At 37.2% G+C, this 12859-nt stretch overlaps 1 protein-coding gene across 4 annotated transcripts in view; it reads right to left on the bottom strand.

The window, feature by feature from the left end:
- Positions 1-341: 341 nt before the first annotated feature.
- Positions 342-12859, bottom strand: part of LOC126373958 (insulin receptor substrate 1) — a 51041-nt gene continuing 38523 nt past the window's right edge. For all 4 annotated transcript variants that reach the window (XM_050020357.1, XM_050020356.1, XM_050020358.1 and 1 more), the window contains one exon: positions 342-12642. In XM_050020357.1, the coding sequence (XP_049876314.1) occupies positions 12616-12642 (27 nt within the window). In that variant the 3' untranslated portion in view covers positions 342-12615. The remainder of the gene's footprint in view (positions 12643-12859) is intronic.

The following is a 12859-nucleotide window of genomic DNA, read 5'->3' as shown; positions in this document are numbered from 1 at the left end:
AAGCCATGTGGTTATTATTTTTTTTTAGAATAATATTAATTTTTGGGATAAATTTCCAAATAAGTATTGAGCCTATTGTATATCACGGCGACACTTTTATTAAATTGCCTTTTAGCAAAAGCAGTGTTTGTGCTAGGAACTTTTACAGGATCCTCTTTCCTTCTTTTTGTTGTGCTGAGAGCTGTGTGTAAGTCTGGCTGTGTAGCATCTATCATATTTTTTCAATTTTTTTTATGGAACTTAGCCTGGAAAGTTTCTCATTATTTCACGTTGGACGTTAATTAAAATTAAGAGACCAGGCCCCAACAATATTCAAGGAGAGTACAAATTAAACAAGCCCGCAAATCCAAAGCTTTTATTTTTATTTACAATATAATCGTAATATGAAAGTAAACAAAATGTAACGTACCAAAAATTAGATTTAGACATGTTTAGGACGCCGGCGCGCCGGCGAGTGGCACGCTTCAAATGACGAGTAACGATACACCCGCATTTGCGCCAGACCGTTAACGTCACTACCATGTTGGCATTACCAGATTCTACCCTCATACATTCTTACGGGGCACAAACAGTAATGCCAACCTGACCATAGCAACATTGATGCAGCCCAACAAATGGAGTTACATACATTGTGATAATAAAACTCCAAAGGAGACACTAGATAACATGTATGCAGTCTATATAACATGGTTGCGAGTTACAAAAGCTAAACTACATCTAAGCTGTACGTACGTCGTGGAGCGGTGTGTACTGTGTGATATGAGGCGCGCGTTTTGAACGAGCGCCTTACTTGTCACATTACCTACAATGCCAGTACAGCGGTCAAGCTATCATCGACTAAAACACAAAACAGTAGCACCATTTGTAAAAAAAATACATTCTTTTTTCAAACACAACACAAGTTTACGCTCTGCCCTCCACTCCCGTGCAGAGTAATTTAGCTCTTGTGACGACGAGCATAGGCATCACAAGTGCCCACAATGGGTCTACAGAAAGCCCTCGCAATCGATCTAGAGTAGTTTGATTATGTATACAGATATATGCACTATTTAACATACTTGCACACGCTTTATTTGACGTGTGGTAACACTATAGACAGGAGGGATTCGGCGGCAAAATCAAGCGTATGACGATTTATGAGTGTGTATACGCAGAGGCGTTTGTACCGCGCGAATGCCGCCTACCATGCCACGTGTCCATGAACAAGGCCCAATAACATCGAGAGCTTTCTGCGCCCGAATTTCTTTTAAAAACAACAAGGTATTGGTGCCATTCTGACGGACTAAAGGGCTTATTACACTGCCCAATACATCGGGTGTAGGTAAAAAAAGTATGGCGAAATCGTGGCCCTGCTCACCGATGAGCTACACCGCGATCCTGACGGATTGGGTAGTATAATAAGCCTTTAAACTTCATTTAATTTGACAGCTTTAAAAATAGTTCCGTCCTTTACTAAAAAGAGACAGGGCTAGGTTTATAACTGCCGCTTTTAAATTCAGCTGGCCACCCAGAATGTGCGACTGTTCCAAGTTTAAACTTGTATCGGCAATTCTCATGGATGTGCCACACCACAAACACTATACAACTGTTTTACATTTACAACTTACGAATAAACCTTATAAAACCACTATTACGCCGTTACAGGAACATTTTTATGCAAAATTCTATTTTAACTTGCAATGCGACTAGTATACACTTCATACTTGACTTTTGTCATAACGTGTGTTACGGAGTTAGCTGTTTATTTAGTAATGTTTAGGGATATAGTTTTCTTTTCAACCGAAAGGGGTTATAAGAGACAAAGTGTACGTACGAAAAATGGTGCCCATTCTCGCAGATAAAACATACATTTTATTTTAGTGTTACGAGTGCAAGACAGAGATAAAGCTAGTTTTAGAACTCACAAATAAGTTGGGTTTCTCCAGGAATCAGCACCAATGATGCGTATGAAGTTTCCATAAAGGTTAAAACAATTATATAAACTCACATAATACAATCCCTATCGCGGGTAGACACAGTCGATAAATATGATATAAAAGTTTGTCATACAGTTCCAGGCTAACCCCAATGGGGATGAATGGCGTGAGTTTTGTGACCGTGTTTTTGCATAATTTTGTAACAATATAAATTTTTCAAGGAAACTTTCGTTTCGTAAAGAAAACCTCATTTCCCAAACACTCTTTATACGTTCCTAAGGCATCATTCACACTAGCTTCGATGTCGCAAGATTCTTACTAATGTAAATGTAGCCTACTCCTTTTAGAATATGCATTATTTAAATGTTTAATTTACAATATTTATAGTTATAAACCTGTTTTGTGACCTTGCTATGTGAATTAGGGACTTTCCAGGGTACGCTCCCCGTAAAAAAATATAGATGGCGATAAATCACCCATGTGATAATTACCTATGTTCTCATTGCACGGATAAAAATATAATGTGATATTTGGATCAGATTTTTATAGGATTATGTTGTTGCATATTGCTTCGATTTATTTTGATCAGAATAATAATGGTTGGAAAATGTGTTGTGCCTGGGTGTAATAACAAGGGTCATAATTTATACCCAAAAACAAAGATAATAGATGCATATGACTGAAATCCATGAAATCAGAAGATTAAATGAAGGTAACGTTATGTACGGTCACGAGCATTAATATGTATACACTTTGGTACCATGTCACATTAACTTTTTTGACTAATTGAACTGAAGTCTCATTAAATGTCAAATATGTTAGTGCGACAGAGTCCTAAAGTGGGTACATTATATTGCTCATGACTGTACAGCCCTGTAGCGCCATCTATGATTTTATTAGGAAACGTGGCTTGGAAAGTCCTCCATTGGCGTAATTTATTAAATCTTTTGTGCTTTTAACAATGTGTTTCCTTGCATGAGGTTAGTCGAAGATACGACTAAATATTCGAAAATTGTATTTCAACGAGAGATATAAACAAATTATCCAATATTTTCTTATAAACAAATACTTGTTCAGGTACTGTAAATTGACAGCGGGTATTTTAAGAGAATGTAAAATTATAACATTTTCAAACTTCCAAGTGACAAGTCCACTCAACTGGCAACATTGGCCAATAATTATCAGTGTTACCAACCGCAGAACTGATACGTTTAAAAAATCTTTAGATCACAAAATATTTTCAAAACTTTTGCGACCTAAAGACCTTTTGAGGGACATTCTGTGACAACTTGTAGTTCCAAAACGCGGATTAACCAACTAACCTCACACAAACGAATGATCAACAATTTATCTAAACTTTACACCGCAGCATATTTTAAAAGGAGACTATCAACAAACGTCTACGTTAAATCTATGCTTAGTCCGTACCCATCTAGGATTACCTATAACTATTTCCAACACAACTTTTACTCTATGGAATAAAGTCGGTACAATGTACAGATGAAGTTGATCAACGAACGCTTCTACTGAAAAGAACAGGCAAAACTGACAGCTCCAAGATAACTCCGTCCTTTGCTCACGCTAAGTGCAAGAAAGAGGTAGCAACAGTTTTAGAACTGTCAACATCATATTAAGAAACAAATCTGTTGTTAAGGTCTATAGGTCAGTGTTAGCTTTCGTTGACTATACTATATTAATCTAACCATGGTACTATATAATGCGAGGTGGTATAGCTATCTGCGTTTGGCTTAACTCAACATGCGTACGAGTTGAGATTCGCAACCAGATACAGATGAAGAATAAAAAATATTTTATTAATCACTGAATTTTCTCATTTAATTCTGCCTAATTTCAGCTTGTTTATGTATTTTATTGAATGCAAAAAATAATAATATAAATATATTTTTTCAATCACACTGGGCACTCCATACAAAAACCACTGTTCTCCATAATATCTGACCGTACATCTCAACTCCTACGCACTGCAAGTCACGCCTCACTCGAGAGCAATTCATCTAAGAAACAAATGAAACAATGGCTTAGCCCAATTGTACTACAATACCGAATCTTCTCAAGAGGTCCAACGGTTTAAATGACGCTACTTAATTATGTTGTTTAATATTCCGTGCCAGCTTCATTGGGTACCTTTTTCGTGTAGAGGCATAACACAACATAAGCTCCGGTCTATATCCCAATTAGAAGTTAACTAAGTACCCACACCTTACCGAGCTTTCTAAAACTCCAAATATGCACCTATTTTCTTCATATAAAATGTGAAATACTGTTAATTGACTCAAGGACAGTTCTGTGTAGAAAAAGAAAAATAAATAGTATTATTTAAATATAGAAGCAAGTCTAAAATAAAATATAATATTTTTATGAATTTTAGTAAAGAAAAACGTTACAGAATTGGACGTCTGACAATGCTATTGATGACGTCATATAACATGACCGTAGCTGGCGAGGTATTGGTACTTTACACCTCTGCCTACCGCTTCAGGGATACAGGCGTGATGCTATGCACAATAGAAACTTCTTTTAGCGTATCTCATTTGACTAGCTTGTCGTCTGGCCTTTATCATTCAGTGTTATTGTTCTTAGAAGTTTCTTTTCAGTGATAATTTTATTTGTAACAAAATTGTGAGTTTATTACTCAATCTACACGAAATAGGAACCCACAATAAAACAAAACCAGATTTTTAAGAGGAAATAGTTACCATACTTTCAACCTCAATAATTATTCAATCAACTAAGAACAATGCTTTTTCCATCATAATTATTTTAAAAATATCTTATGACTTCTCCCCTCAAAAAACTGTTCAGATTTTAAATTGTTCTACCTATCAGCAACATTTTGATTCGCTATCATGTTTTTAACAATTGTTAATGTCACACAATCATACGAAGTAGGTAGTCTATATCAATACAAAGACCGTTGTGGTGATTATTTCTGGCGTAATTAAAGCTTAAAATGTTATTTGATACAGTATCTACAGTGGGGGAAACTTTGAACGTCTAATATATTTTACAGCGGCACGACAACCACGCCGCGGCGCGAATTATATCGGAGGTTTGACCAATAGCCGTTTGACGTCTATGTACGTGGATAGAATTCGCTGCGTTTATTGGTCGAGCCCCTCGATATAAATCGCACCACGCGCGGCGCGGTTGTCATACAGACCGTGCAGAAGTCATTTCCCCGCGCGCCAATATTTCTAGTTTTAACATTGACATTGATATTGGATTGGGTAACCCATAACCTACGACTGTTATTCTACCCAAGTACCCGGTAAAAACCCGATGGGTTTTTATTTTTACCTAAGCACCCAGTCTGATTGGCCACCTGTAAACCCTTAATATCACGTCATTATAGACGTCTGTGATTGGTCAATACAATGTTCAAACCAGAAAAAAATGCGGCTGTAAACGCTCATGTTGAAATTCACAATAAATAACTTTTTAATATAAAAATTTGGTGTTGACTCAGTCAGGCATTATATACAGGTCCCATTACATCTTTAATTTCTTTAACTTATTGTTTCGAGCGCGACAAGTTTTATCTAAGAAACTAAACTATTACAGATTTAGGAAGTATTTGAACACACGAGACTAGTCATATCGCTGCAAGATCGGAATGTTATATCCACATTGTTTCTGAATACGATTCACGTGATGTGTATGGCCTTCATTATGGTAATGTGTATATTTAGGAACAAATGGTTACTTTTGCGTAGTCTCCTCATTAGGCTCATAGTCAGCGACTGATTGCCCGCTGACGGAAACAGAGCGGCGTCTCAATTAAGTGCATCGTTCGCTGCGACGCCGCAAACTGCGTACAGTACGCGCTGTATGGATACTCCATTTAAAATATAATTAGGGTGCCCGAACAAGGGGCAAACAGGCAAGAGCTAACTGTAGCCTAATATGGACACGGCCTCAGTAGTAATTTCTCGTTTTGTAACTTTGAAATGCTTGGCTTTGATATATATAATTACCTAACAACAAATTATCTTTAAAACGAGTCAATAAAAGACTTAACAAATATCAAGAAGCAAACAATATTATTACTTTGTTGATATTTTACCTTTTTGAAGCCACACAAATCATGCTAACGTCTAGAATATACAGGGTGTTAGTGACATCGTAACGAATACTTTGAGTGATGATTCAGACCATGATTCTGAGTCGATATCAAGTGGAATTTCCTGTCGGAGAAGTCATGAAAATTTTAGAGCTTATTTAAATTATTTTCCGTTCCATACTTTTGCGACGGAAAAGTCCACTTGATACCAACTCAGAATCATGGCCTGAATCATCCCTCAAAGTTTTCGTTACGATGTCACTAACACCCTGTATATGTAATTGCACTTATTGAACCAAAGTTGAGGATTTAGCAAACACTATAGGTACATACATAAAACGAAGACAGTTGTAGATGCATCATGAATATACTCGCATATAGGGTGCCTTATTCATTATACCATATATGACCATGTTCTAGCAAATCTTTAGATTTTTATGTGAAAGTCATTAAATTAAATCATTCGTATTTTAAAAAATGTTATAATTATTTGTTTCATTCCATTCAATTATTTAGTTTTAAAATAGATCAAATTATATATTTCCACGTACTTTCAAGTAACGAATGTCCTAAGATGTATAACTTTATATAATCTAATATATAACAGGGTTTATGATATTTTATTAAAATTGCAAACACATTTTTGTGTTTATAATTAAAATGGCGTACTGTAGGCAGGCACCCTAACCTATAATATACTGACGTATAACAAATGAACAATAATAATTGCAAAAATGCAACAAGAAACTTAAAAGGAGTTCGATCATTTAAAATAAGAATTATCTTTGTACAATAAAATAAGTTTCTGAATTTGTACGCGAATAATGTACATACAGTTTCCATTTTATCAAAATTTATTAATATATTTTAGTTTTGCAATTTTCTGCATGTTTATACGATAAAATCTTTGCATAGTCAAACTCAATCGTTTCACGAACTCGATCGAATCCCTTCAAGAACCTATCGACGAAATAGAATAACAAATAAGAAAAAGTGACCGCTGTGTGTTAAAATCTCAACATTCTGGCAAAATATTCCTATAATAAATTTTGATGTAACCAGTAATATGAAAAAACAGTATTAATCTTGTGTGAACACATAATTTACGTACATAACACAATATCTGAGCCTGTTCTTTAGAATATTTTGGTTTCAAATCATACGGTCCAGCCCGGCGAGTAAAAAAAAGAAATTTCATTTCTAATTTCACGTCTCATAAAAACCAATGGAAAACGAATTGTTATTAAAAAAGACATTTGTGACGTAAATTCTAAATGGCAAGCTCAGAAATATTATTATCTCAGCCTGAACACTTGATTGTCTGTATAACAAGTAATCAAAATACCTCAGAGCAAGAGTTCCAGAATGACGTACTATTATACCTACGTTACATGGGCGAACGCTGGGCGATTTGCGAAAACCTCCCATTGTGGGTTTTCGCAGATCGCCCAGAGTCAAATTCCAAAAAAATATGCTATTGAGGAGGAGCTTGGTGGCGCAGCGGTCTGCGATTGTTAAAGTTAAGCAACTTCCGCAAAGGCCGGTCATAGGATGGGTGACCACAAAAAAAAGTTTTCATCTCGAGCTCCTCCGTGCTTCGGAAGGCACGTTAAGCCGTTGGTCCCGGCTGCATTAGCAGTCGTTAATAACCATCAATCCGCACTGGGCCCGCGTGATGGTTTAAGGCCCGATCTCCCCATCCATCTATAGGGAAGGCCCGTGCCCCAGCAGTGGGGACGTTAATGGGCTGATGATGGTGATGGTGATGCTATTGAGGCAAGGAACAATATAACATATTTTGTGTAACCAGTGATAGCCCTGTCAGGAGAACGCGCGACTTACACCGTAAGGTCACGGGTTTAAATCCCAGCTCGGGTTTAAATCAACCGGATTCGACTTTACTAATTTTGGATTCACGTTTCGATCATAGATAATTGATATAACGTGTTTTCCAGGATTTGTGGCCGATTAATCGCAATAGGACCGTCCCATATTACATGGGAAGTAAACATAGTTCGCGATGAGTTGGTGTATGTACGGTCACGAGTACTAATATTTATACACTTTGAAACCATATCACATTAACTTTTTTGACAAATTAAACCGTAAGTCTTATTAAATGTCAAATATGATAGTGCGACAGAGTTCTAAAGTGGGTACATCATATTGCTCATGACTGTACTATACATATCTGTCTACCCCTTCTTGGGTCTGAAGCTATGTTATGTTAGTTTATCTCTCTCTCTCTATTTAAGATCTGCGCTCTTGTCGGTGGAGTAATTGCCATTCCTCTCATCATTCATTTTTTTGAAGGTTTTGGCGGGAAGATGTTAGTTTAGTTTATATTAAACTAAAATAGTTGTAATTAATATCTGTCTGATTACTTGTCACACTAAGAATCATGTCCATTCGGGATTACATACTTGAATATGGAAGTCAAGCCCCAATTGTATAATTAAGAAATTAATGAGGTAGTTTAAATGAGCGATAGTAAGATAAATAAGATAATATGTACACAAATAGATAGTGTCACTCGATCAACATAGACGGTGGTACCGTTCACTTATCACGTTGGTCTAATAGAAAGTTTGGTGAGGTGTAGGTACTGGGTTCATCTTTCGATGATGTACTGTTGACGACAGGTCGACATGGCAATCGGGGCATGAGGTGAGCCGCGGAGGCGGGGTCGCCCCGCACACCCGCACAGTCCCCGCGGCGTCTTAGTCTTAGTGTCGCACGAGTCCGTATCGACCGCGTTTATCGATTATAATCTCGCTCACATAATTTATTACTATTGTGTTTTAAAAATGGCTACGGTTGCATCTTCGTCGCGTGTTCAAGCAAAAAAAAAACAATAATTCACTCTCAAGCTCGAGAACTAGCTAGAAAAGTGTTAGAAAATTGTGACATTGAACGGAAAACTAATTGTTACAAATTTTCTGTCAATCGGACGTTAGATGATTCAGATGAATAAATATTAACTTAAATGAAAACGTGGTATTATTTTATTCACATTTTGTTACATACATAATAAAAATATATCGATATTGAAAACGTCACGTCACTAGAGAATTGCCATGTCGACCTGTCGTCTACATTACCTTTGACTAGCCCAATTGGGATAGTCATGTTGAATAGATAAAATAGCTTAAAATAGAAGTACATTTAGATTTCCCAACCAATATTGGCCAGTAAAGTGCGTGCTTTATACGAAGTGTGGCCGACCTCACTACACAAAAAGAACGGTTTTTTTAAAGGAATCGGAAGGGTTGATAGGGTTGGTAATCCACCTCACAACCCACACGAAAGAAGAAGGAATCAGCAACATATAACGTACAAAACATAAACAACTTTAAGTGTAACCCCGTATGGACAAAATCAAGTGCAGGCACAACAAACAATAACAATGTAGAAATAACTTCATTATTTTCATTAAAAACTTTCGGTAAAAATTGCACTGTGTTTAGTGAAAATAGTATCCTAAGAACACAATAGGTAGTATTTTGTTAGGGAACATAAAATTTGAGTGTACTACGTTAGGCCTCTCTCACAACCGTAGCATATACAGGTGCCTGTCTCGTGAATCCTACGCTGAAGATATGTTGTTCAACTCGAATCTCGGGCTCTATCTAAACCACTGAATTCGACTGTATGAGTTTGAATTCATGTTAGGCTTATAGACAATTGATATCACGTGGTTTCCAGGACTAGTGCCCGGTTAATGGCCATAGGATCGCCTACTATTACATGGAATTTAAACATAGCTGGCGAGGAGCGGGTGTGTGAATTATACACCTAGCTCTGCCTAGCCCTGCCTAAAGGTGGCTCGCGGTCTTCGGTCGCGGTCTTTGGTCGCGGTCTGCGGTCGCGGTCTTCGGTCGCGGTCTTCGGTCGCGGTCTCCGGTCGCGGTCTCTTGTCTTTGTCGCGGCGCGAACCTTAAGTGTTTTTGTGCATACACAAGTTTTGACAGTTTCTGCAGTTTGCACAAACATGGCTAAGTTACGGAGAGCCATTTGTAGCTCAGTTTTTTAGGAAGACGGACGATTATTTTTCGCAATATATTCAAGTTTTTTTTTTCATTTCTTCAGCGTAGTACCGGTTCAAGGCGTTTAGTAATTAATATTTACGTTATTTTCGTTACTGTCTCCGCAGTCAACCACTCCATAGTGACCATCTCGTGGACATTTATTTTCATATATCAATTTAGAAGTTGAAATTTTGCGATTGTAGTAGAGAGAATATTTATACAATATTTATAACTGGGCAATTTACCCGGGTTTAAACCCGGTACTTGGGTATTTACCCGACATACACAACCCACACACCTGTTTAGTCCGGGTTTACCGGGTTTTTACCCAAGTATCTGATTTTGACCCGGGTACAATTTTCGTCTATGACAATATTACGATAGATGAGAAAGTCTATGGTCGGGTGATGAGACGCGATCTGTCGCGAAGCTATGATAAATTGTAGATCTTTGTTCAATAGCGGGAAGGCGAGATAGATATCGTAACTGGTAAGGCAAAATTACATAATCGCCAAAAGGCCATTTCGAGGAAAAAAATACAAGATTTTTTTAAATTTTCTTATCATATTTTTTACTCATTTAGATGACATCAACGTAAGATTATATTGTTTTTTTTTTATGTCATTTTCTATGTCTACTACTACATATGATAACACGGACTGTTATTTGGCTGTTACGTAATTTTAAATCGATTATCAAGTTTCGATATTCAAATAGTAATTTTATCATGCTAATTTATAGTTCAGGTTTTAAAAGTTTTTTTTATCAGGATGTAAACTTCCAAATTAGTCGCGCAACAAATCGGCCTACAACCACTCGACCAAAGTACACCTAAACATGAACCTTATGAAACGAATAGTTATTGCAATCAATTAAATTAGACAAATGTTATATTGGAAGTTAGACTTGGCGTAATTTCTTCTTAATGTCATATTGGCCCCGATTCCTGCAGACACCTCCTAATTTTACTTTAAGTTATACCTGTCATTTTCTTATCCGCCTAAAAGGAAAGGGACGGATGATTAACAGCTCTTAATTTTAGGAAGAATGAGTAAATGAATGAATAACCCGGGCGAATTAAAAAGGTTTCTCGCTGGTACACAAACCGTTTGACGAGTGCTTATTGGCCAATGTCAAATTTTTAGACGGTTGTTTTAAATTTTTGCTTAAAATTGACGATAAATTTTATGCTTGTCGATTACCCGTCCCTTTCGTTTTCGACGGATAAGAAAATGACAGATATAACTTAAAATAAAATTAGATGGTGTTTACAGGAATTAGCACCATTGTAATTATAATATTTTCTGTACAAACACTGAGCCGTTAAATGAAAATTTTACAATAAAAATAGTGAGAGAACGATGAATAACGGTTAAACCATATCTGTCAGCATCTCCTCGAACTTTTCTATTCTTCTATCCCTTTCTGTTATTCAGAACTGTTATTTGCTGAAGCGTGATAGAGCGACTTATTTGACGTGACTTATTGTGGATTTGCCGCAGATGGCATTAGCTACTTGGCCGGACAAATGGGGAGCGCTGAAGGCTCTGAACCCTGTACAACGTTTAAGGAAACAGGCCTGAGGGTGCCCAGTTGGGCGCAAACCTCAGCTCAGAGCGTCGTCTGAGAGGAAAAATATTTGAAAGAATTAATCGACCCTAGTGGGTCGATGGTGATAAGCGCTGATGGAGGGAATCGTCGACCGTCGGCCATGAAGTGAGAAAGCGACCACACGCTTCGGCACGCTATCGCTTCGTCGACTCTGCCGCGTGCGGTCGCTCTCTCTCGCTCTAGCAAATGACGGTTATGAGTGACAGAAAAAGATAGAAACATAGGAAAGTGCTGTGAGGTGCTGCCAAATGTGGTTCAACACTAAAGTGAATAAACGATAGTTAGTATTTAGTAACAGAAGCTACGCTTGTAAGTCTAATAATAGTCCGAGAGGTGAAAAATAAATGTGATCTGGGCGGTTAAAAAGGGCGCATTAAAACAAATCATCTAAAAAAGCGATATTGCTATTTGAAATTTGTTTGCATTGCGCACATGACAAATTGCAAAATTGCATTTTTAAATGAATTGCTTCAATGTGGCCTTTTTAACCCCCTTGTACACAACGCTCTAGGTTGTAGGAAAAGGTACGCATTTAGCTGAGAGGTTTATATAGGCGCCGTCAACACCTATTGCATTCCCTGCGATTTATTAACTGATGTCAATTCCCGCCAATATGTTGAAATATACAATCACGATTATGTTCAACAGACAATAACTCCCTAATAACTAGCATCGGAAGCTATGACGCGCGACTTACCAAACAGTATACTATAATTAACTTTACAGAAGTCGAATAACTGTTCATATAGTATTTACTATAAATATATAGTATTTACTATTTTATATATATAATTTTATATTTAGTCATCGCGATCGCCCACTATCTGTATAACTTTTCCTGCAACTCCTTCAGTGTTCACACACGTAACCGAGTCTCCAATCACAGCACTAAGTGTCCGGATCACCTTAAATTAAATGGCAGTCGACTACTATTCGTACTTAAGTATAATAACGTTACTTGTAACGTGCGAGGTGACGTTTAGTTAGCATCGGCGGCGTGGAGTTTCTGAAATAAAGAAATTATTATTCATATTTTCTGAAAAAAAAAAAAAAAAAAAAAAAATCGGAGGCGGAGGACAGGAGTCCTAGTACGGCTTTGAAATAGAATATGCTGGGCGCCATCCTACTCGTGTCAGACAGAGTACTGCGGGACAGAAAACAAGAGGGACACTGCCTTATTTTTTCCTAAAAAGTAGCATGAAGAATGCTACGCCGACAAGAGC

This window comes from Pectinophora gossypiella, chromosome 16 (genome assembly GCF_024362695.1).
Source record: "Pectinophora gossypiella chromosome 16, ilPecGoss1.1, whole genome shotgun sequence".
NCBI lineage: Eukaryota > Metazoa > Arthropoda > Insecta > Lepidoptera > Gelechiidae > Pectinophora > Pectinophora gossypiella.
This window is presented reverse-complemented; position numbering and strand designations above follow the sequence as displayed.